Source organism: Mus musculus, chromosome 11 (genome assembly GCF_000001635.26).
Source record: "Mus musculus strain C57BL/6J chromosome 11, GRCm38.p6 C57BL/6J".
Lineage (NCBI taxonomy): Eukaryota > Metazoa > Chordata > Mammalia > Rodentia > Muridae > Mus > Mus musculus.
This window is the reverse complement of record NC_000077.6, coordinates 83,190,519-83,217,154: the sequence shown is the minus strand read 5'-3', so window position 1 is coordinate 83,217,154 and position 26,636 is coordinate 83,190,519. Positions and strand designations below refer to the sequence as shown.

Genomic DNA, 26,636 nt, shown 5'->3' with positions numbered 1-26,636 from the left:
GAAAGGAGCTTCAGTTGAGAAAGTGTAAGCTGAATAAACCCTTTGCTCCTTCACTTGATCTTGGTCATAATATTTTGTCCAGGAAAAGAAACCCTAACTAAGACAAATTGGTACCAAGAGTGGGGTATTCCTGTGACAACCTGACCATGTTTTGGGGAGGACTGTGGAAAGACTTTGGAACTTTAGGCTAGAAGATTGGTGGGATGTTGTATAGGAGTTTGGCAGGTAATGTTGAAAACAGTGCAGAAGATGGAGGTCTGGCTTGTGAAATTTCACAGGGAAGATTAAAGATTTTTTTCAGGGCCGATGCTATTTTGATTGTGAAGATTCTGTGGTTTCTGGTTAGATGAGGCTGAAGAATCAGCTGTGATTAACAGGATACCAGAACTACTAAAGCAAAACCTTTGCATTACTGAGACTTTTGATGCTGTTTAGCTGGAGCTAAGAAATTATTGGTGATTAAGAAGAGACCAGCATCATTGAGGTGACATCTTCTGGGAAGTGTTTTCTGAGAACACAGAGGCTGTGTTCTAGAGATAGCCAAGGTTGTACCTCATGCTGCAGCAGGACTTGTAATGTGTAAAAAATCAACCAGATGGTACCAATTTCCCAGGCATGAAGGTGTCATGAAGAGCAGCTGTCCAGGACTGAAGAGGTCATGCAAAGGAGGTAAGGCTTGGCACCATGAAGAGAGCTTATGAGAGGCTGTTGGTAAAGCCTAGCTACAGTGGAAGACAGCAGTGTTTTGGAGATGCCAGTACTGTGAGATGACCACCAAGAAAGCAGCAGCAGTGGAGTACAGGCATCTGGAGCCTAGAAGATAAACTGGGTGCAAAAAGGGCGGGGTTGGAGAAGTGACCCAAGCCCTTGGATGAGCCTAGAAGATGGTAAGTGGATCCCAGACATTGGATGGTTGGAGTTTAATTTTGCTTTTGATTGTGACTGTGCCATGATATTTTTCCCTCTTGAAGTAAGAAGATATTTAGTGGAGCCCACAGTTAAGAGACTTTGAATTTTTAAAAGACATTAAATTTTAAAAGATATTGGATATTTTAAAGGGATTGGACTGTTAATATGTAAAGACTGTGGGACTTTTAAAGTTATTGATATCTTGGGGATGAATAAGAAAGTAAGGGTTGAGGCTTTATAGTGATGTATTTGTGTGTTAAGTTGACATGGGGTCAATTGTACTGGCTGGTTTTGTGTGTCAACTTGACACAAGCTGGAGTTATCACAGGGAAAGGAGCTTCAGTTGAGAAAATGTGTCCATGAGATCCAGCTGTAACGCATTTTCTCAATTAGTGACCAAGAGGGGCGGGCCCCTTGTAGGTGGTACCATCTATGGGCTTGGTAGTCAATTGCAGGTGAGGCTCCACCTTCACCAAGACCTGCTTCCTGACCTGCTTGAGTTCCAGTCCTGATTTCCTTGGTGATGAACAACAGTATAGAAGTGTAAGCTGAATAAACCCTTTCCTCCCCTACTTGCTTCTTGGTCATGATGTTTTGTTCAGGAATAGAAACCCTGACTAAGACACAAACCGGTAACAAAAACGTTTCTATATCATATCACCTATTTCAACATTTTCTTTACTGACTTCTCTAGGAAAAATTTCTCCCATATATTAAAGGCACCGAGCATTTTATCATCAAGGAGTGGCTATGCAGATAAGGAGAGACATGTATTAATTAATTATCCAATTAATTAATAAATGTTGAGAGAGGCTCTCACTGCAAAACTCTTGCTGTCCTGTAGCTCTTTATATAGACCAGGATGACCTGCCTTCTTCTAGGTGCCAGAATCAAAGGCCTGGGTCACATGCATGGCTTAGGGACACATTATTAATGCTATAGTTTGTCATTGACATCTCCAATGGCCAATCCCTTCTCCAGAACTTGGTTTCCATTTCTCTGAAGCTCAAAGTCACATTTTCCTGTAGTAGTTTTTTATAGATTTGGAGAGCATTATCACCTACATACTGTGAAACATCATTGTGCCATACTCCATTTGTTTTTTTTATGTCTTGTCAGATTCGAATATGAGTTAAGACATTTCTCATACATTTCTCAAAACAGGGACTATATAACTTCCCACATTTAAAAATGCAGACATAAAAGAATCCCAGTTTCTCCTGGGTAAACTGTAGAAAGACTCATAACTTCCTAAGATTTCAACGAGAGCTTTTTCTAAGTCCTTTACTGCCTTGGCCGACAGATAATATTTTTGGGGGTAACGTATTTTTGTGCTTGTGTCATAAAGACACATTGTCTTATGACCCAAGTATGTTATCTTTACTATAATACCTATTTCCGCAGTGTAACCACAATGGTTTAACAACATCTGCTTTAATGTTAGGGCAATTTGTTTATAATAGCCCTTTAACTCGGCGCCTAGTTCCCCAAGAAGACTGCTGTTGCCTTCCAGGTTCTCATCTCCCTGGACAAAGACATACAGGGTCAGGAGACTGCCCTGGGAAATATGAAGCACATCCCAGATAACTTCCTGCTTCTCTTGCAAGCCCAGATCCAAAGCCCAGCTCTTGGAGATAACCAGTGTTCCTTTAAGCAGGGAGCCCAATTCTGTCCGGACTAAGTGCTCATAGCCTTCATGTTGTGAGAATGGTTTCATATAGAGGGCTTCTGGACAGCATATCACCTTTCCAGGCATCACTAGACAAGAAAAGAAACATAACAAATTATAAAAGTAAAATGCCCAGAATGTCATGTGTGACACATCACCAAGCAGTTTGTAAATCCCACACTTTGCAACCCAATGGAGAAGGTGAACACAAGATACCAAACACTGATTCATGAATGGGAAGGAGGCAGGTGAACTGGGACTTGGACACTCAAACTGCCAAAGAGGGAGCCATGGAAGCAGCTGAACACTCACAGTCTCAGAGGCTTGCTCTGGGGAACTCCACAGATGAGAAGAATCAGGGGAGCAAAGGACAGACTAATGTTGAGGACAGAACAGTCAGGTGATGAAACAGGAGAAAAGCATGGAGAAATGGGGAGGCTCCACAGAGCAAAGCAGGGAGCAGAGCACATTGGGGTGAGTTCACATGAGGCTCCGGTGTCTTAAAACCAGAATGAAATCAGAGAACTGAGATCAGGACAGGGGTACCTGAGTGTAAGTTACAGAAGCCCTATTGTACAAGAGAATGGGACAAGCAAGCTAGAAATGGTCTGAAGACAAACAAGAAGAACTGGACATGGATATATGAAGATCAGTGTACAGGAAGTTCAGTGTCCATGCAAGGCTGTGCTGCTCAGCTCTGATGGAAAAGGGCCTGCCATGAGGCCAGGCCAGGCCAACACTCTCACTGTTCTGCTGCAAACAGTAGGGCTGCATTTCCCCCTGAACTTTTTCAATAAAGTTCACAGCTTTATTGAAAGCAATGAATAAACTTTTGATAGGGAACCAGAGATGGATAAATTAACTGTTGGCATGTGAGGAGTTTTCAGGTTGCCCAAGCCCAGAAAGCAATCTTCCAACCCCCTTAGCCCAATGGCAATTGATTATTAATCTCTGTTCCTCTACCTGCAGTGGCATCCATCTGGCGCTTCACCCATTCCTCTGTGGTAAACCTCTTCACACAGCCACCTTCCACGTGCCAGGACTCGGGCTCTGCAGCGAACACTGCACAGCAGAACCTCTCCACTCTGAGCGCACACACATATGCACACACAGCTCCGGATTTGCGCACTTCGATGAATTTGCACGTGTACTTGATCTTCTCCTTCTCCCCACAGAAGTGAGTGACAGGCAGCTGTTGGATGCACTTTTCTATTTCACTCTCTAGAAGCACGAGATTGCTCTTCTCTGCTTCAAAACCAATAATTTGCTGCGTTTTGCCATCCAAGCCAATGAACAAAAATCCCCCATCAGTGTTTGCAAATGCAGAAACAGTTTGAGGGAGGAGCTCTAAAATCTTTTCCTTAGGAAAAATCTTTTCCTTAGGAGTCAATTTTACTTCAGCATGTATGGATTTAGTGAAACAGAATGTCTCCTCATAGGCAAGCCAGTCTCTGTTAAATAAGGAAAGACATTCATTTAGTGTTTCATTACAGACGATTTTCCCAGGTGAACTTGGTCTGGATTCTGCTTTCTCTTCGGGATCTGTCCTGGATTTGAGGAGCTGCACTGCATTCGCTACTTTCACTTCATCTGAGATTGAGTTGATTCTTCTGTACAAGTTCGTTTTCAAGGTGGTGATCCCCGGCCCTTTCTGATTCGGCTTCAATGGTTTCACAAAAACGAAAAAGTAGTCTTTGTGCTGCATGAAGTCTAGATAGTCATGAGGAAGGTGCATGATACCGGGTAAGGAATTTACCAAATCCAGTCCCATTCCATCTCTGGTGAAGCTGTAGTTTTGATTTTTAATGTGAGCCTTGACCACGCCCCCTCCAGAATTCAGCAGGGTGCACACAGCCTGTAATATACTTTTGGCTTCTTTTCTTCTCAGTTGAATATCTTTCATTGAATTCCTATTTTTCTCTCCAAGTGTGATTTCTCCAATAAACAGAACCAGTTCAGCATAGTCTGTGTCCTGATCAACAATGATGTTTGTTTTCCAATCACTGCCTCTGTTTCCCAGATGAAGTCCTTTCCTGGAAGACAGACAGAGTCATTACAAAAGGATCTACACAGTTAGAGGCAATTCTGCTTAACCTCACAAAGAGCACAACCATCTCAGCTGCACTGGATGAGCAAGTATGAAGGTCAGATGTGACATTTGTTTAGGGACTGTGGTAGTTTGAATATCCTTGGCCCACGGAAAGTGTCACTCGTAGGAGGTGTGGCCTTATTGGAAAAGGTGTGTCCTTGTTGGAGGAAGTGTGTTACTGGGTATATGGTCTTGGAGGGCTCCTAGTGTTCAAGTTCTGTTTAGGGCAGAAGGGAGTCCCATCCTGGTTGCCTTCAGATTAAAATATAGTACTACTGGTCTCCAGGATCATGTCTCCCCGCATGCTGCTATGCTTTTCACTATCTTAGTAATGAACTGAACCTCTGAAACTGTAAGCCAACTCCAATTAAATGTCCATTATAAGTGTTACCTCAGTTGCAGTGTCTCTTGACAGCAATAAAACCCCAAAATAAGACAGAAGTTGATATCAGAGACTGACTATAGCCGTGATAGGCCTGACCAAGATTTTGTTTGGAGGGAATGTGGATTTTGGAACTTTGTGTTGGGAAAGCAATGGAATGCTTTAATTGAGGCTTAATGGGCCATATTAGTAGAAATATGGAATACACTGGTGTTGAAAGTGATTTGAATTTTGGGGTCCTGGCTTAAGATGTTTCAGAGGAGCAGAAATTTACTATGTTGTCTAGAGATCATTCTTATGATATTTTGGTGAAGAATGTTGCTGATTTTTTTTAACTTTTTTGAAGAGTCTGCTAGAGGATGAGATGAGATTCCGATTATTGCATTGACTTTGTCCTCTTGTTTATTTCCATGATGTACATTGTCTATCAAGCACAGTTATCTTAGAGAGAGGAAAAATACAGCATGTCTGGGTGAAATATTAAATGGTGACCTGGAACTAGAATGGAGATAAATTCTGTTTCCAAGGATATTAAGTGCAATTAAGCAAATGGTGAACTCATGGCAGGCTCCCATAGAGATAAGGTTATTGTTTATGCTTTTGCAGTTGAATAAGTGGTAGTTACACCATGTTAGGTGTTATTATGACATGGTTACTATTTTCATTTGGACTTTTCATTTCAACTACAATTCAGAACTTGTAAAAATCTTGTGAAAATATTAAGATGTTAAAAATGCCAAAACCATGGGATACCTGCTGAGGAAAGCTCCTTGTAGTACGTTTGGGCTAATCCTACTTGTATTATGCTAATTATGTTCCCCAAATTGCCCAAGAATACACATGTCACGGTGCAAGACACCAAGGGTCACTGCCCCCATTTTGCTTTGATTGGTAAATAAAGATACTGGCAGCCAATGACTGGGCATGGCAGACAGAGGCAGGACTTTTAGGATTCCTGGGCCAGAGACTGAGGAAGGAGGGAGGAAGGAGATCTGCCATGCCTGGAGAAGAAGAGGGAGAGGAAAGGTCACTCCTTCTTCATCTCTATTCAGCAGGAAGATGCTATGGAGACTCATCATCCCTATCCCTTGGTTTTGAGTGTCTGGTTATGGTTATTTTATAAATTATAAGTAGGTTGTGGTTTTAAAGGATAATTTGAAAATGGTCAAAATTTTGAACAGGGAGGAAACTAAATAGAGAGCTTAGACTTGGGGATTTCTGTCGTTCCTTTCCTCTTCTCTAGCCTTTCTTTCTTAGGTAAGGGAAAGGAGGTTGAAAGGAAAAAGGGGGATAGAGAAATTTTAGAAGAAATTAGATAAATCAAAAGGATTACTGAATTTACTCTTAAACATTTCATTGCCATAATCATGCATGAGTAGAAATTTTTACATTTTGATGAAGAATTAAAGTTACATTTTCTTACATTGGTACAAATTAATATATTGATACAGGTTTAAGGCTGTTATTGGTGTAATTTTTTTATATTGATACAAATCTGAAAATTAATTTTGTTACTCTTAGATAGGCATTTTACCTACACAAATCACTTATGAATACCATGCTTAGACATAGTAATTTTAATAACTATTATTACAAACTGTTTAGGATGAATAAGTAAAGCAAGTTAAGGACCAGATAGTAAACTCATAGTAATATTAGGCTTAAGTTTAATAAAATGTTTTCAATATTATTCAAATGTAAATAGATAGGAGTAGTCAAGTTTTAACAGTTCAGATATGCTATGTTGACAGATAGTCTTCAGAGATCCACAGAATATGGCATTTAAAATCATTTCATTATTAATAGATCTTTTGATTAGGAACCATGTCTACTCCTGACAGTATCCCCTTCACACTTCAAAGAACATACTGATCATCACTACCTCCATATGGAGCTGCTCCAATTGTGGCAAGGTAGCCACTGGGCAAGAATCGTCTGCAGACAAAAAATTTATGTGTAGGAAAGGACACATGATGCAGGATAGTCTACAGCTTTGCTCTGCTAATTCCAGGTAAGCTAGTTCTTCATAATTCCTGCTTCACTTAAGGTCATTCAGATGGTTAGAGGCCAGGAGCCTGAAGACAGATGCTCCAACATTATGAGGAATATAGGGGACTGTCCAGGCAGTCATCTGTCTCTACAAATTGTTTAAGATTTAGAAGCTATATTTTTGTGCTTCCTCTATATTCAGGTAATATTTGATTCAGTCTTGGATCTCTGATGGGGTTGAAGACTAGTTATAGTCTCAAAACAAACTTAAGTTGTTTAACAATCAGGAAAACTATCTAGATTTGAAAGGATGGTTTTTAGATGATAATCCAAGTTAAAATCAAAACATAATTCAGGGGAGCATCTGCACTAGCCATCTTGGTTCCCAGATCCCACCGAGACTAGTCTGCGCAAGTAAGAGTATGGACTACAGAATCTAACAGCTTCTGGGACAGGCGGGAGCCACAGAGCTTCTGAGGCAGACCCCGTTTCAGGCTCCAGACATCCAGGCACCATCCCTGCCAGAGGAGAGGTGTCTGCCCGGCCTGGGAGGGAGTTGCCAGAGCATCTGCGGGAGCCATCTTGGTTCCTGGATCCCACTGAGACTAGTCTGCACAGGTGAAATAGAGTACAGAAGCTAACAGCTTCTGGGACAGGTCCTGTTTCGGGCCTTCATCTTCTGCCAGGAGGCAAGTCTGAAAGCCAGATATCTATGCACCTTCCCTGCAAGAGGAGAGCTTGCCTGCAGAGAGTGCTCTAACCACTGAAATTAAGGAGAGATCTAGTCTCCCAGGTCTGCTGATAGAGGCTAACAGAATCACGAGAGGAACAAGCTCTAACCAGAGACAACTATAACAACTGACTCCAGAGATTACCAGATGGTGAAAGGCAGACATAAGAATCATACTAACAGAAACCAAAACCACTCACCATCATCAGAACCCAGCACTCCCACCTCAGCCAGTCCTCGGCACCCCAACACACCCAAAAAGCTAGACCTAGATTTAAAGGCATATCTCATGATGATGGTAGAGGACATCAAGTAGGACTTTAATAACTCACTTAAAGAAATACAGGAGAACACTGCTAAAGAGTTACAAGTCCTTAAAGAAAAACAGGAAAACACAACCAAACAGGTAGAAGTCCTTAAAGAAAAACAGTAAAACACATCCAAACAGGTGATGTAAATGAGCAAAACCATATTAGATCTAAAAAGGGAAGTAGACACAATAAAGAAAACCCAAAGTGAGGCAACACTGGAGATAGAAACCCTAGGAAAGAAATCTGGAACCATAGATGTGAGCATCAGCAACAGAATACCAGAGATGGAAGAGAGAATCTCAGGTGCAGAAGATTCCATAGAGAACATTGGCACAACAATCAAAGAAAATACAAAATGCAAAAAGATCCTAACTCAAAACATCCAGGAAATCCAGGATACAATGAGAAGACAAAACCTACGGATAATAAGAGTAGATGAGAATAAAGATTTTCAACTTAAAGGGCCAGCAAATATCTTCAACAAAATTATAGAAGAAAACTTCCCAAACCTAAAGAAAGAGATGCCCATGAACATACAAGAAGCCTACAGAACTCCAAATAGACTGGACCAGAAAAGAAATTCCTCCCAACACATAATAATCAGAACAACAAATGCACTAAATAAAGATAGAATATTAAAAGCAGTAAGGAAAAAGGGTCAAGTAACATATAAAGGCAGGCCTATCAGAATTACACCAGATTTTTCACCAGAGACTATGAAAGCCAGAAGATCCTCGACAGATGTTATACAAACACTAAGAGAACACAAATGCCAGCCCAGGCTACTATACCCAGCCAAACTTTCAATTACTGTAGATGGAGAAACCAAAGTATTCCACAACAAAACCAAATTCACACATTATCTTTCCGCGAATCCAGCCCTTCAAAGGATAATAACAGGAAAAAAAAAAAAAAACAATACAAGGACGGAAACCACGTCCTAGAAAAAGCAAGAAAGTAATCCTTCAACAAACCTAAAAGAAGACAGCCACAAGAACAGAATGCCAACTCTAACAACAAAAATAATAGGAAGCACCAATTACTTTTCCTTAATATCTCTTAATATCAATGGACTCAATTCCCCAATAAAAAGACATAGACTAACAGACTGGCTCCACAAACAGGACCCAACATTTTGCTGCTTACAGGAAACCCATCTCAGGGAAAAAGACAGACACTACCTCAGAATGAAAGGCTGGAAAACAATTTTCCAAGCAAATGGTTTGAAGAAAGAAGCTGGAGTAGCCATTCTAATATCTAATAAAATTGACTTCCAACCCAACGCTATCAAAAAAGACAAGGAGGGGCACTTCATACTCATCAAAGGTAAAATCTTCCAGGAGGAACTCTCAATTCTGAATATCTATGTTTCAAATACAAGGCCAGCCACATTCATTAAAGAAACTTAAGTAAAGCTCAAAGCACACATTGCACCTCACACAATAATAGTGGGAGACTTCAACACACCACTTTCATCAATGGACAGATCATGGAAACAGAAACTAAACAGTGACACAGTGAAACTAACAGAAATTATGAAATAAATGGATCTAACAGATATCTACAGAACATTTTATCCTAAAACAAAAGGATATACCTTCTTCTCAGCACTTCATGGTACCTTCTCCAAAACTGACAATATAGTTGTCAGCCCTCAACAGATACAAAAATATTGAAATTGTCCCATGCATCCTATCAGATCACCATGGCCTAAGGCTGATCTTCAATAACAACATAAATAATAGAAAGCCAACATTCACATGGAAACTGAACAACATTCTTCTCAATGATACCTTGGTCAAGGAAGGAATAAAGGAAAGAAATTAAGGACTTTTTAGAGTTTAATGAAAATGAAGCCACAACATACCCAAACTTATGGGACACAATGAAAGCATTTCTAAGAGGAAAACTCATAGCTCTGAGTGCCTCCAAAAAGAAAGTAGAGAGAGAGCACACACTAGCAGCTTGAAAACACACCTAAAAGCTCTAGAAGAAAAGGAAGCAAAATCACCCAAGAGGAGTAGACGGCAGGAAATAATCAAACTCAGGGGTGAAATCAACCAAGTGGAAACAAGAAGAAGTATTCAAAGAATCAACCAAACGAGGTGCTGGTTCTTTGAAAAAATCAACAAGATAGATAGTCCCTTAGCCAGACTCACTAGAGGGCACAGGGACATCCTAATTAACAAAATCAGAAATGAAAAGGGAGACATAACAGCAGATCCTGAAGAAATCCAAAACACCATCAGAGCCTTCTACAAAAGACTATACTCAACAAAACTGGAGAACCTGGATGAAATGGACAAATTTCTAGACAGATACCAGGTACCAAAGTTAAATCAAGATCAGGTTAATGATCTAAACAGTTCTATATCCCCTAAAGAAATAGAAGCAGTTATTAATAGTCTCCCAGCCAAAAAAAAGCCCAGGACCAGATGGGTTTAGTGCAGATTTCTATCAGACCTTCAAAGAAGATCTAATTCCAGTTCTGCACAAACTATTCCACAAAATAGAAGTAGAAAGGCCTCTACCCAACTCATTTTATGAATCCACAATTACTCTGTTACCTAAACCACAGAAAGACCCAACAAAGATAGAGAACTTCTGACCAATTTCCCTTATGAATATCAATGCAAAAATCCTCAATAAAATTCTCGCTAACCGAATCCAAGAATACATCAAAACAATCATTCATCCTGACCAAGTAGGTTTCATTCTGGGGATGCAGGGATGGTTTAATATACAGAAATCCATCAACGTAATCCACTATATAAACAAACTGAAAGACAAAAACCACATGATCATCTCGTTAGATGCAGAGAATGCATTAGATGCAGAGAATGCATTTGACAAAATCCAACACTCATTCATGATAAAAGTCTTGGAAAGATTAGGAATTCAAGGCCCATACGTAAACATGATAAAAGCAATCTACAGCAAACCAGTAGCCAACATCAAAGTAAATGGTGAGAAGGTGGAAGCAATCGCACTAAAATCAGGGACTAGACAAGGCTGCCCACTTTCTCCCTACCTATTCAACATTGTACTTGAAGTCCTAGCCAGAGCAATTCGACAACAAAAGGAGATCAAGGGGATACAAATTGGAAAGGAAGAAGTCAAAATATCACTTTTTGCAGATGACATGATAGTATATATAAGTGACCCTAAAAATTCCACCAGAGAACTCCTAAACCTGATAAACAGCTTCAGTTAAATGTTGTCCTTTACAGGAGTTGCCTTGGTCATGTTTTCCCTTCACAGCAATGTACCCCTAACTAAAACAGTGGACAATAGCAATAAAGGGACTTATCACTGCTCAAAGTGCTTTTCTTAAAAGGAATATCAAAATAACGTACCCTGTAAAGTCTGAGGAACATTTCAGAAGGGAGTGCATGAAGAATGTCAGAGCTGACAGCTAGAAGCTGGAGAAATGGATCTGTGGTTAAGAGAACTTTCTGTCCTTCCAGAGGACTCAGGTTTGGTTCGCTGTATGACCTGGCTGAAGGGAGAATTCTGATTTCTTTAAAAAAACACAGGGTCCTTTCAGCAAAATCTTGCTGGCATATGCAATAGTGTCTGGGTCTGGTGGCTGAAAAAACACAGGAACATTGTAAGAATATAGTCTCATTTTAATCCCAGGTATGGGAAGGCGCTACATCAGATTGTCCATATGAGCTGAGTATGATTTATTTTGTGCTATATCAGAAGCATGGTTTGTCAGCTGCAGCTATTTCTGTGGTCTTATGACATTTGGAACCTTGGAGCTCTTCAGAGGATGTATAAATGCTAGGACTGTGAGAGGCAAGACTACTGTTGGCTGGTGTTGATCATTGTTGGTAGTTTCTGTTGGCTGTGGTTTCTGAAGTAATCTTGCCCAAAGAAACAACAACAACAATGATGGTGACAACAACAACAGCAACAGGAAATTAGATATCCTGAAAGCAAAAATCAAACTTGCACCAAGGAACTCAATGCCACTATTCACCAGGAAGTGGTCTTAACAATAATATCATCTCCTTTCCCCTCTCTCCTTTTTTTCTCTCTCTTAGACAGTATTAGTGGGTAAAAGGGTTTGAGGAAAGGGGGTGAAGGGTGGAAGAAACAAGAACCTACATAGTAGCTAAAAGTCTGGCTACAACTTGTGCCCAATGTGAGGCGGGGCAGAATGGGAAATTTTATTTTAGAGGCTGGATAGGAAATGGCAAGGGACAAAGGGATGGATATTCTTTTTCAAGATGCCAGCAGATTTATTGTGGCTTCTTCTGCTTGGATATCCCCCACTTTGCTGCCAGAGGGAGCTTTCTGTTTTACTGTTTGTGTGTTTCTTTCTCTGTGTGTTTGTTTTTTTTCTTCCTGTATTCCATTTCATAAGAAGTGTGGAGAATGGATGTCAGGTGAGAAAGATTATGGGTGGAGGTGGAAGCACACGGGAGACAAGGATACCAGAGAAGGAAGAACAAATGGCTCAGACCTAGTGACAGAGCAAGAAAATGGGAGTTTTTCCCAAGAGGAAAGGGGGAATGAAACTGTCCTGGAAGCAGATTGTGGTCCTCTCCAGTGTTGTGCACTTTCAGTGTCCAGTCCCTGCAGTCCCTGGGAGGGATGAGGAGCTTGGTGGGTATCTGCACAGGACACAAGATCAGAGAAAAGATGGAACAGACAGTTTTGAAAGAAAGGATTAATCTCAAACCAACTGTCACAGATAGAGGAAGTGTAGCCTAGGGATACCAAATCACCATCAGCTTTCCCAGTAATTATACAGCATGTGCCTGCTAACCATGTGGAGCATGGACGTGATGATATAGGGTAACATCCTATGAGAGATCCAAGGCATTTTAAAGAGGTGATGATTTTATATAGGATATATTCACCTCATGTGAAACAAATTCTGAATACTGGGATACTCGACATGGAATTATTCCATGGCAGGACCTTCTCCTAATGAGCAAAGATTTCAAGGGACCAATCAATGGGCAGTGGATAAAGAAGGAGGGCTGGGAGTTTTAGAAAGGAGAGAGGACAGGAGAGAAGGAAGGAAGATGGAGGAAGAGAAAGATGATCCAGATTCTGCATGGTTTAAATAGCCACAGGTAGCTATGAGTATCTTATAAATGATTGATAATTACAGGACAGTTTGTCTTATCTAGGTGGGCAGTTTATATCAATATCAATTGGCACTGAATTCATTGTGTGGACCTTTTGTGGAGTGAGAACTTACTGATATAAATCTGACTGATAGATTACAAGCCTCTAGAGTTTTGATTTTACCTGGTTACTGGGATTTGTGACAGCTAGCCACAGGGGACAAAAGACAGGGAAATATTACCAGAGTCTGAAGCAAGAGAACTGCAAGATGGGCGGTAGATTCATGGGGTTAATCACAGAGGTGGTGAGGCAGTTGGGGCCAGAGAGTTGCCGACATTAACTTGGGTTGGTGACTTTTTTTTTAATATTTCACACTACAGGTAGCACCCAATGTGGGGTAGGAATCCACTGGAAATTTAGGATTCTTGACCTATGAGTTCAAGATTTAGTCTGGGCGATCAGAGTGGAGTGTAGTCTGAGCAGAGTTGGGACATGTGATGGCTCAGGTGCAGGAACCTTGAAACAAAGAAAACAATTTCTGCTCAGAGACTCTGAGTCACAGAGAACTGGAGAATGGAAGCTGCCTGCCTCCTTGGCATATGTTGACTGGAGTATATTTTAATTCAGAGGCCGTTTTGTTTGTTTGTTTGTTTGTTTGTTTGCTTTTAGGATAGATTTACATACAGATTTTGTCTGAATCACATGGGCAATTTCCTCTGTGGTTCAGAACTAGGAAAGGGAAAATTACTGACTTCTAAGTAGAGAGCAGTGATAACTGCCTGCTATGAACAGGTGTTGATGGATATTTATTTGTCGCTCAAGGCAGAGATTACAACAAATATATGGTATAACAGGTATTAATAAAATAGAAATTTGTGGCTCCAGGCAGAGAGCACAACAGATAGATATAATAAAAGGTATTAATAAGAACAAGTCTGTGGCTCCAGATAGAGAGCATAACAGATAGATGGTATATATAGTCTGCAGGAAACTCATATTCTTTGAACGTGGGCTCCATGGGAATTTTGGATTAATATCTTGGCATGACAAATTAGAACAGGCCTAAAAATAGGTTCATACACTATTGTTTGCTTTACTTCATTTGTTTTGAATTGTTTTATTATCAAAATGAGTAGGATTATGAGTTTTGTGTTTGCTTTATTATTTCTCTGGAAGAGAAGGCAAGGAACAAGCTTTCCTGGTGGCTGAGTGAAGCATATGCTGATTTGGGAGAAAAGTTTTGTCTTTGCATTTTTAGACAAGGTGATTAAGACTCTGGATGCCTTCTAGAGTTATATGGAGCAGATATGACAAAGGAAGACCCCCTGAAGAACTAGATTCCAGAGAATCAAACAAAAAGCTATCTTAATGACACCAAAATTCTGTTTTGAGATTTATATATTACAATATGTACAGCTTCGGTGAGTTTCTTTGGCAGACATGCTGAACTGACCTACTTGATCTCTTAATCTCATGGACATTCAGCCAGATCCAGTCAAGACACAGACATCAGAGATTGTAACAATGGTTTGTGTGACTTTCTTAAGGCCAAACAACTCCCTAATTTTCCCTACCCTACCCTCAAGATATCTCAGTGCCCATACTCAGCAGAAGAGGTTATGAAGAGTCATTGTTCTGGTTCCCTGGGCTTGGGGGCTGGAGGTGGTTATTCTAAGTTGTCTTTCTGTGAAATTTAGTAATGATCAGAACTTAACAGTATATAGCTAGAATTGATGGTATAGCCATAATCTCATTTGATAGAAATCTTTATAACAGTTACTAAATTGAAGTTATAATTTCTTACATTGGTACAGAATTTGTTTTGGTATAGAATCAGGTCATTGGTATAAATTTCCTCTATTGTTACATACATTTTACAAGTTCAAGGACCTAGTCCTTCTATAACTGGTATAAACTGATCTGAGATAATTAAGCCTCTGAATTAAAGGCCAGGTAGCAAATTCTTGGCTCTGAGTTAATTGCTAGGGTATTTGCAAGATACTTTATTTAGAAATAGCTAAGAGTAGTGAATGGACAACAATCCAGATTACTTTACATAGATAGATAATTTTCAAAAACCCACACAATGTGACATTTAATGTTATTTATTCATTTGTTGTTGAGACATGTCTGCTCCTGACAACATTTCTTTCTTGGATTCAAAGAAGAAACTGAGCATCAGTGGAGTTGCTCCTGGTGTGGCGAGGCAGCGACTAGGCAGAAATTGCCTAATTCTTTTACAGACCTGTACTTTTCATGAGAGGCACCTTAGTTCTGCTGAGACAGGATAAGGAATTCCTTAATATTTTCTGTTTCAAAGGTCTATCAAATGATCCTGGGCCAGGGAGTAGTCTGCATTCGTGTGGGATGATGCTTTTTAAATATTTCATGCTGCATTATTCCACAAGACTGAATGTGATTGGTGACAGTCTATTGCAACTATACTAGAAGCCAGACCACAATTGCAATGGTTAACATGGTGGAGGGAAGAAGCCATAAATATTGAATATCAAAATATGTAAGGGAAATGAATACAGTCAATGATCTGGGTGAAGGCCAGTAGTCTGGTATATGTCTAAGGACAGACTCAGTTTAATGATGCTAGCAGAGAACTTTGACAACACTGAGGAACCTGAACAAAGGTCAGCTCTATTTTTAAAGATTATACAAAGTTGTGAGAAGTCTTCACTGATGTTTTGCAAAGATTAATCACAGCTGTGAACAAAGCTGTGACACATGTTGATAGAAACCTTGGTGTATGAAAATGCAAATACTGAATGTAAAAGACGCTATTAGACCATTAAAGCCTGGGCAGTGCCCATGGACAAGCTGATACAAGGTATGGCCGGTATTGGTTCTGATGTGTATAACGTTAATATCATAGGTTAAGCTATAGCCAAAGGTCTCGAATATTAAAGTGCCCAATGCTTCAATTGTGAAAAATTTGGTCATTTGCTAAGAAACTGTAATCAAGCCACTAAAGGTCTTAGATCTTAAAATGCTGATGCATTAATTGCGAGAAATATGGTTCTTTTGTAGCTTCAGTGTTCTTTCTAAATATAATCCAGAAAGAAGGCCTATGATTTCAGGGGTGAACAGACAGTGAGGCAAGAGTTGTCATTAGACTAAGAACTCTAGGTCCAAGAGAGATTTCCTTAGAGTAGGGAAATGAGACTGGGGGCCTGCCTTAAGGCCCTGCAGCAAAAATTATGAGTTATTTGGCTTTTGTCAGCCAGTAAAAGAAAGACAACCTCAACAGTCAGTAAGAGAGAGACAATGGGATATTGCCAAACCTGTGGAATTAAACCATCCTATATTCTGTAAGGATGTGTTAACATCAGAATGGCAGCCTCCAAAAACGTTGCACTGGGATGTGGGTTTTGTTTTTCTTTTTTCTTTATAAATATCTCTATAGGAAATGAAAAGCTGTGGATACAATCAAAACTTTAAAAGATTAGAATTAAGCCCAAGATATCTCCAGAAAATCTTGGCCATTGGTTCAAAAAATAGTAAGGTCTGGATCCCTAATTTGTTCTTGATTTGGTAAATAAAGGAGGTTGGGAGCCAATTTCTAGGCTGAAGGGAAAGGGGAGGACTTCTGGGTCCCAGGAGGAAAAGGAGTTGGAGGAAAAGAGAAGGTGCTTTACAGCCAGGCTTTGGAATGAGCAGCACACAGCAATCATGTAAGCTCTTGGGGGAGCTAGAACCAGCAGCCTCCACCACCAACAGATAGCCAGGAAGGTCGCCAGAGGCTGGCTGATATAGGCTATCTGAAAAATTCAGGGTAGGAGATTCTGTGCCCATCAATTGTGCCAGTACGCAAATTCTAAAGTAATAAAACTCTCTGAGTGTTTTTCATTCCATGGAGCAAAGGTGGGTAGAGACAGAAGCCAGGTCAGTGATGGAGGCTAGGAGGGGTCAGAGCAGGGGCTGAGCTCCTGGGCAAAGGTGGGTACATGATTTTTAAATTTACATGCAACAGTTCTTATACAATGTCTTTGTTTATAATTTCCCACTAAGCACAGCACAATTAATGTCTTAAAGCAGGAAGGGGGAAATGTAGTGGGAATTTGATTTCTTTAAAAAAAAATAGAACTATTATCAGAAAACATTTTTGTTTTAATCCCAAGTGTGAACTATAGGACTGCTTCAGAGTGTCCACAGCAGCTGGCTGTGATTTGCCTCATGCTCCAGCAGAGGGATGTGTTTGCCAACTATGATTATGTGATGTTTGGAGTTCTGGAAACTCTTCAGAGGTTATTTAAATGCTAGGACCCTAGGAGGTGAGGTTGAATCTTGGTTGTTGTTGTTGGGTTGTTGGTTGCTTGCTGTTGGCTGTGGTTGATTAAGTTGTCTTGCCCCAAGAAGAAACAACAAGAAGAAATTAAATATCCTGACAGCAAAGATGAAACTGTCCTCAAGAACTCAATGCCTATAATGAGCAAAAAGTAGTCTAATGAAAATATTACCCCCTCTCTCTTCTGTTGACATTTAGTCTAGGCTCTGCCCCACAGTTACTTGGCAGCAGCTGTTTGCCCCCTCCTCTCTCCCTTGCTCTTGCTCTATCCTCTTGCTCCTGTTCCCCCTTCTCTCCATTAACCTCCCCCTCTCTCCATTACTCTCCCTCTTTCTCCAAATGCTCATGGCTGGCCTCTATCCCTCTACTTTCTCTCTCTCTCTCTCTCGCTCTCTCTCTCTCTCTCTCTCTGCCTTTCTTTGTCTCTACCCCTTCAATTTCCCTCCACATGTCCTGAGTAAACTCTATTCTCTACTATACCATCATGTGCCTGGTTTCTCAAGGGGAAGGGATGCCTCAGCTTTGGCTGGGAGAGGTACCTCCCCCCACCCCACTAACTGCATACCCACCAAATGTATTCTTTTCTTCCTTATCTTTTTAAAAACATACCACTTGGCGCCACATAACTTGGATTTAGAAACTCAAAGATTCACATCCGCTACCATGTGGAGAGCCATTGCTTGCTAGACCTACCCCCTCAAACTTCAGAGAACTGGTAAGCTCCTTCACTTCACTGGTCAGCATAAGTGTTCTTGAGCTTGGAGCCACCCCTGTGTTGCCTTTGAGGATGGAGACATTCAGTCTTTATGACTGGTGTTTTTACTGACCCTCGTTCTAGGACCTCTTAACAGTTGGGTGAGTCCCTTCCCCTTGAAAGAGATGTTCGTGACCCTTCCTCAGGCTCTTGGAGCCAATAGAACAAACTCCTAAGCTTAGGTGGGCTGCTTTTTTCCATGAGTCTGGGACTCACCAGCCGCTAGCATTTGCATGATGACTCAGTATGTCCCGACTGGCTGGACATTTACTTTAGTTGTTAAATTTTGTTATCAGGATGCCAGCCAGTGGGAACATTTTTAATAACTTCCACATCCAATGGAGAGGTCTTCCCCACTCATCCCTACTTACAGAGCAGAGCATTTCTAGGCCTAATTCACAGTTCTCAGCAAATAATATCTCTACATGGCTACTTAACTGGTAGTTTTAAAACAACTCTCTACCTCGTGATCCATAGGCTTTCCTTTCCCTTCCCTTCTTCATTCTCTTGTCCTGCCACTAGTAGCCACTTGCTCTGCTCCAGGCTCGCTGTGGGAAAAGCAAGTCTAAATCCTCCCTCCCCCTGGTGCTTCTGTCCCTGCCCAGCTGTCCAGCTTTCATGACAGGGGCACAAGCTCTACTGCCACTGTGGGGAAAAGCATTTTTAGCCCTGCCCAGGTAGATTATATTGGTGCTGCATACACAGCCCTGTGCCTCAACTGCAGCTGTTGCTGCTGCCATCTCATGGGAAGGCAATGGCAGCAGGAAGGTGGGGGGGGGGGGGGGGACGACGTCTCCCTCAGGAGTGCTTGCCATCTGGCCTATTGTGGCTCCTCCTGGTCTTTGGGCTTCAGGATGAGCATCTTCTGCCCTGGCCACAGCATGGGCCCGCCTGGTGCACACAAGTGTGCACCTATCTCCCTCTCTGAGCTGGCCCTGGTTGGAAATGGAACAAGTCAAATCTCCCGTGGTGATCAGGAGTGGGATTGAGCCTGTGAACAGCCTTCTACTCTCATTACATTATTTCCTACAATGCCAATCCCTAGAGCCAATCCCTACAGCCTCTCCCGAGCTCCTATGTCTGATGCTCTCCATTTCATTCTCAGTTTTTTCCCCGGGGAATCAGCACCTGTTGCCCAGACTTTGCAGCCTAGAGCTGGGGCTACTCGGTTCTCCTATGTGTCTTGTCTGTTTCCATGGACTTAGCGCCCACCAGATCATTTCGTGGTGCTGGCCTGAAGTTGCCCAAACACACTTGCTTTCTGTCCCCATGCCACGACCTCAAGCCATTGCTGGCAGCTCTCTGATTTCTTTCTGTTCTGGTCCACATCGACACTAAGCCAAGTGCACACTAGATACAACTGCCATTTGTCTCTTTGTTTGTGCATCTCTTCATGTGTTTTTATCTACTGATACAACCTGCCAAAGTCACTTAAGATAAGGTTTTTGTTCTATCCTGCCTTGGTAAATAATGATTTTTAAACAATATGAGGTTAAAGATCACTGCCTTTTATAAATATATGTTTACCATTATTTTTAACTGCTGTTTAGTTATAGCATACTCTATTTGCTAGTACATTGTCAAACAAGTAATTAAGCAAGCACAGGTTGTCTAACTGAGATATGTTCAATAGATACTGCTGTCAGTCTTGTCAGAAGTCTGCTAAATGTATTAATATTTAAACTTATGACAGACAGAGACTCCCAAAACCTGATAGTTATCCCCTAAGTTCTCCAAGAAAAAAAAAAAAGGACACAACAAGAAGAGTCCTTCCTGGATTGTGGTATGATAACCCCTGAGAAACATAACCATTGTTTTGCCTGATGCCAGGGCATGGTCTACACTGTGGACAAACAGGATACCCTGAGAATTAAATACCTCATATTGCCTAAGCCAAGGTGGGTCATTTCTCATTTCACACATATCTAACTACACAGAAAAAAAGGTTTTTGTGTTCTGGGCTTGAAAGCCAAACTGACTCTGCCCAAGTTGCCATGGAGACCTCAAGGACCTGGAAGCTGTTTATGTAGTGGACCATATATGAAAATCTGTCATTTTAATTAATACATGACTCCTAGATTATACTTTATTTTCAGATTTCTGACTCTATTGACAGCTAAGGTAACTGTAGCTTGACAGCTAGAAAACAGACCTAGCTCCTTACCCTAAGGTAATCTACCACTGTATTAGCTCATTAGTACATTATTTAACTAGGTAAGACTGCCAGATTCTTACAGACTTTACGATAAACGATCACAAGTTCAGATGTAAGCTTTCACACATATAACCTGTTCCTTTCTTACCTAAGCTCAGTTTCCAGTGAGTAAACGCTTCATGTTTCCTCTTTTTGCTATGCCACCGTTCTAACACTGTTCGGTAGAGTTCTTATACATTTGCTTAACCCTAATCAAACATCCCACAATATGAAATATTATGTTCTCTTTAATTGTCTTTTTACTAAATTTAAAGGATTTCTCGGTGATGAATCTACATTATCATGCTCAAATATAAGTTTCCCTTGGTTGCCTTTTAACTATAGACTTAAGGTGTTTCTCTTGCTAAACTATATGATCCACCTGTATAAACACAAGCTCAAATGTAAGTTTCCTTTGATTTCTTTTTAACTTTAGACTTAGGGTATTTCTCCAGCTCAACTATATAATCAACTATGTTTACAAGGTCATGGTTTAAATTTCCTTTGTCTCTCAGATGTAAACTGAACATTGGTTCTCATTTTGCTAAATTTATATATATTAAGTTTCCTAGACAGAAGGAAAAACCCCTTCTTCCTCCTTCTGCTCTCTAAATGTTTTGTCTTCCCTAAGCTCTTCTTAAAGGCTCTTCCTGTTGGTAACAAATCTGTCTCTTTTGTAAACTTATAAGCTACAGGAAATCCACTCAGATCTTCCTCTCATGGACCAAATAGACTCCATCCAGATAAGTACACCTGCCAGTCAATGGCCCAAGTTCTCACTTCCTATCTATTCCAAAGGGTAGGATTCCTCTCCTGTGCCCTGGAATTGGGACTCCCCTCACCAAAAATCACCAAGACCTAAGGGTATCAAATGTACACCTAAGAAAAAAATTTCTCCCAAAAGTACTTAACTTTATTCTCCACGTTTAATGTGTGCATGTGAGTGTGTGTGTGAGTGTGTGAGTGTGTGTGTGCATGTGAGTGTGCATGTGAGTGTGTGTGTGAGTGTGTGAGTGTGTGTGTGAGTGTGTGTGTGAGTGTGTGTGTGAGTGTTTGTGAGTGTGTGTGAGTATGTGTGAGTGTGTGCGTGTGTGCGCGTGTGTGCATGTGAGTGTGTGTGTGTGTGCGTGTGTGAGTGTGTGTGTGTGTTCCAGCATTTTCTTAAGTCCAGGTCTTTACTACATCCAGGACAGCTCCTGAGGAGAAATCCCCAGATGCTCCAGTCTTCTCTCACAGACACAGATGCTTCTACTGCACATGCTCCTTCCTCCCTACCCATAGATGGTTCCACTGAACCTGGACAGCAAGGAAACAGCCAACTCTCTGAAGACTGGACCAACATCTCCATAACCATTTTCTTTTTTTTTTTTTTAATTTTTTTTTTTTAAGATTTATTTATTATTTATTATATATGTAAGTACACTGTAGCTGTCTTCAGACACACCAGAAGAGGGCATCAGATCTCATTACAGATGGTTGTGAGCCACCATGTGGTTGCTGGGATTTGAACTCTGGACCTTTGGAAGAGCAGTCGGGTGCTCTTACCCACTGAGCCATCTCACCAGCCCCATAACCATTTTCTTACGTTTTCCAGAGACAAGTCACCCCCAAATCAGCAAGAAGTAGCTATAGATCATGACAACCCTATTCCTGCTCCACTGTCACCCTTTTCTAATTTTCTCCTTTTTAAATTAAACCAAAATGGGGAAATGTTGGCATTTAGTCTAGGCTCCACCCCATAGTTACCTGGTAACCACTAGTATGCCTGACTCGCTATAAAAGGGGCTACTTGTCTTCTCTCTCTCTCTCTCTCTCTCTCTCTCTCTCTCTCTCTCTCTCTCTCCATCCCTCCCTCCCTACCCCACCTTCTCTTGATTTTGTTCTATCCTCTTGCTCCTGCTCCCATCTCTCCCCATTTTTCTCACCCCACTCTCACCATATGCTCATGGCCAGCCTCTACTCCTATATTCTCTCTCTCTCTCTCTCTCTCTCTCTCTCTCTCTCTCTTTCTCTCTCTCTGACCTTCCCTGTCTCTCCTCCTTCAACTCCCCTCCCAATCCCCTGAATAAACTATTGTATACTGTACCATTGTGTGGCTGGTCCCTCAGGGAGAAGGGATGGCTCAGCTCGGGACTGCAGAGGCATGCCCTTCCCCACCCCCACCCCCACTCCTAACTGCACATTCCCCAAACATGTTACTTCTCTCCTTCTCTTTTTAAAAAACACATTTTTTATCCACTTTTCTCTTCTATCTGGTATTAGAGGATTGAAAGGGATTAAGAAAAGGGGAGAAGAAGGATGGTACAAGAACCCAAAAAGTAGGCAAAGTCCTGTTACAATTGGCAGCTCACTAACATCTGTAACTTCAGCTCCAGGGATCAGACAATCTTTTCTAGCTTCTGTGGGCACCAAGCACACACCGTGTACACATAGATATACATATGCAAAAATAATAATCTTAGTGTTCTATTGCTGTGAAGGGACAAAATGTCCAATGCAACTTAGAAAGTGCAACATTTAATTGGGGTTTGCTCACTGTTTCCAGAGGTTCAGTCCATTATCTTCAGTTGGAAGTATGGCTGTATGCAGGCAGACACCGGTTCTGGAGAAGCCAAGAGTTCTATGGCTTGATCTGCAGTCAACAGAAGGTGACTTTTCCTGACTGTTCCCCACAGCCAGCCAGGAAGAGGCTCTGATTCCATGCTGTATGGAGCATGAGCATAGAAGAATTTAAAGCCTGTCCGCACAGTGACATACTTCCTCCAACAAAACAACACCTACTCCAATAACGCACCTCCTAATAATGCCACTCTCCATGTCCCAGTACCGAAACACATCAATCTGTAGGGTCCAAACCACCACACAGACATGCACATAAAGTAATAAGAGATAAAACCTTCTTAAAATGCTCTAAACACTGGAGGATGAGGATGGATACTGAGAAATGGTGTCTGCTAGATATGACATGACTCAGGACTTTCTTTGGTATCATTAACTGCACAAGATCAAGACACCAGTGTTATTTAACATTCCAGCAGGCAGAGTCAGCTAGACTCAGTGGGCCCCAAAGAACTAATTAATGGAGAGAAAGAGAAAATCATGTGAGGTATGGCTCAGAAAATATTTAGGGAATGAAAGAAGGGAAGAGAGGCACATAAATAAGATCAGGATATAATGTTACACATAGGAAATTATCAAGAATTAAAAAAAGGTATTTTATTAAAAAAAAGAAAATTAAAGACAGTGAATCACACTCCTGGGCACATATCCCAAAACATCTAGGCCATTGTACAGGACATACCTGTATACTCATGTGGGTTATCTTCCTGTTCATGTTCACAACAGCAGAGTAACAGAATAAGCAAGGGGCCCTTGAGCAGGTGAGTGGATGAGGAAATCATAGCATGTGCACAATTAAGATCCCTGCATGCTCAGCCTGAACTGAGAGTTTACTCATCCATAAGGAAGAATGAAATGCATCATTACAGGAAAATGGGTGGAACCGAGGATTATATGTCATGAGTCATACAGAAAGACAAGTATTGGGTATTTGCTTTTACATGCAGTATACAGCTTTTTGAAAAGATTTTTTTGAATTAATTTTTTTATTAGGTATTTTCCTCATTTACATTTCCAATGCTATCCAAAAAGTCCCCAATACACTCCCCCACCCCATTCCCCTACCCACCCACTCCCACTTTTTGGCCCTGGAGTTCCCCTGTACTGGGGCATATAAAGTTTGCAAGTCCAATGGGCCTCTCTTTCCATTGATGGCAGACTAGGCCATCTTTTGATACATATGCAGCTAGAGACAAGAGCTCTGGGGTACTGGTTAGTTCATAATGTTGTTCCACCTATAGGGTTGCAGATCCCTTTAGCTCCTTGGGTACTTTGTCTAGCTCCTCCATTGGGGGCCCTGTGATCCATCCAATAGCTGACTGTGAGCATCCACTATTGAAAAGATTTTTTAAAGTTTTATTTTTATTCTATGGACATTGGTGTTTTGCCTGCATGTGTGAGGGAGTCAAATCCCCTGGAACAGGAGTTACAGACTGTTGTGAGCTGCCATGTGGATGCTGGGATCCTTTGGAAGAACAACCAGTCTTCTTAACCACTGAGCCATCCCTTCAGCCCCATCATATAGCTTTTAAAGGGTATGAAAGCACTAGGGAGACTTATGTAGGAAGAGGTCTATCATGTGGGTGGAGGGACAAGGGAGAGTAAAGAGGAACCCATGACCAAAGGACATTCCACAGATGATAATATTACATTGAAACACTTAATTCAGTGCAATTTAATACCAATTAATAAGAAAGAGGCTCATGAGATTGGAAAAACATCGCCATCAACAACACATCAACTTTCCTTCGGACTTTCTATTTGAGGTCTTTGGAAGCTGTAGTTGCCTTTGCTGTTTGAACACTAGAGGGCACTGACAGCTAAAATGACAACTACAGAACCAACCTTACAGTAATAAGAGTTGGTTGGTTGGAAGGCTAAGGTGGGGCATTACAGTGACTTGGCCTATATCACATAAATGCAACTTTCCTCACGGGGCCACTGTGGTTGGGTAGTCTGTCCTACACCTGCTCAGGCAGGCTCCTTTCCTCAACCTCTTCTGGCATGGTTCCTGTCCTCTACCTCTTCTGGCATGGCTGAACTCTGCTCCTTTCCTCTCGCTTCTTGGCAGGAAAATCCTAAAAGTCCCCCCTTTGTCTGCCCTGCCCAGGCATTGACTGTGGGCATCGTTACTTACCAACCAGAACCAACTGGGGGCAGCCACGAAAACTCTTGACCAAACTCAATGCAGTAAAGAGTGCATTTTATACAGGGCTTTTAATATGAAGTTTCCTCCCCCCCCCCCTATTTCATATATAGGCTAACTTATAATTGGATTTTTAAAACCTTCAGGTTGGATTTTAAAGTTAGCCTGGATGTGGAGGAAGGGAGGGCCAGCCAGGCGATACAGAAGGGACTCATGTGAGCATTGTGGCAGAAACTAAAACCACATGCTGGTCGCCTTGTCCTTTCTAGACAGCCTTCAGGGAGGGTGACTAATTACAGGAGCGGATATATTCAAAACATCGCTCAGGCCTCATGATTATTTTCTGTGTTTCCTTCTCTTGCTCTCCATGATCTGAGGATATTGTTCCTTCCGCACTGGTCAGTTTCTTCTAAAGAGGCCCCTGTGTGATTTCAGTTATATAGCAGGACTTTCTGACCCAGAAGCGGTACAAATGATGACACAGAGGCTTTTGGGTATTTTAAAGCTTAAGCCTATAGCTGGGCAGATTCCCAACCAACTTTCTAGTTCATCCCGATTAGTCCTGGCATTACCTTCCATGTGTGGCCAGCTCTGTGTCTCTGCTCCTGTTCAGGTCCGTCTTTCATCTCCGAGGCCCCAGGCATTTTTGGCGCGCCTTTGCTTTCTTTTACCAGAGTCCCTCCCCCAGGAAGTTCTGTCATCCACTTCCTGCCCAGCTCCGGTGAGGGTGGGAGGCAGAAATCAGAGTGGCTAAGGACCTTGCACAGTCATCAGTGTTCCAATGTCTAGCTGCACAGCTAAGCTGAGAATTCCCCAGGATGCCTGGCACTCTAGGGATTATGCAAGGATGCCTCTGAAACAGAGTGCTGTCCATTACATTCTCCTAGTCAGACTGGCTAAACCTCTGTGGGACACTTGCTTCAGTCCCTAAAATGTAGCATTATAAAAAATTAGCAGGTCATAAAAGTATCTGTGTGTAGCTGGGGGGCTGGGTGTTCACAGCTACACCACCATGTGGAGGTCAGAAGACAACTGGCTCGAGTCAATTTTCTCTCTCTCCTGCACAGAGATCCCTGGGGCTGGGCTCCTCAGGCAAGGTGGGAGCTGCCTCCATCCACTGAGCCATCACTTCACTGGCTCCCACTCTTAAGTCTTTCCCCAAGGTTTGTCCTGTTGACCTGAAAACCTGACTCTGCAGCCAAGCATGCCATTACTAGGACTCCATTGCTCTTTCCCAGTTCATGTCCCTACCCAGGTCTCTGCCCCACACTGTTACAGTCATCCTTTACTTGGGTTCCTCCTTCTGACTTTCCTATGTTAATCCAGCTCCTGACCTGATACCCAAAGAGGCTGACATTAGGCAGGCAGCTGCTGCTTTTGTTGAAACTCTCTGCCAATGATCCTCCCGTGAGTTCCCGTAGCTTTGAGAGTGCAACAACTTCCTAGGTCATACATGATGTGT

The 26,636-nt window shown here is 41.7% G+C and overlaps 1 protein-coding gene across 1 annotated transcript; it reads right to left on the bottom strand.

Annotated features, from left to right (window-relative positions):
- Positions 1 to 2,000: 2,000 nt before the first annotated feature.
- Slfn3 (schlafen 3) lies at positions 2,001 to 25,825 on the bottom strand. Its single transcript, NM_011409.1, has 3 exons — positions 25,747 to 25,825; positions 3,542 to 4,611; positions 2,001 to 2,667 (listed from the first exon to the last, which is right to left on the bottom strand). Exons 2-3 carry the CDS (start codon positions 4,479 to 4,481, stop codon positions 2,054 to 2,056), a joined length of 1,554 nt encoding a protein of 517 aa, NP_035539.1. The 5' UTR covers positions 4,482 to 4,611; positions 25,747 to 25,825; the 3' UTR covers positions 2,001 to 2,053.
- Between the last annotated feature and the right edge of the window lie 811 nt (positions 25,826 to 26,636).

Excerpts from the sequence above, each read along its gene's own strand:
- Slfn3 (NM_011409.1), bottom strand. The coding sequence starts at position 4,481 with ATGAAAGATATTCAACTGAGAAGAAAAGAAGCCAAAAGTATATTACAG. Across the intron at positions 2,668-3,541 it reads CCAGATGGATGCCACTGCAG|TGATGCCTGGAAAGGTGATA; the intron begins GTAGAGGAACAG and ends TTTCTTGTCTAG.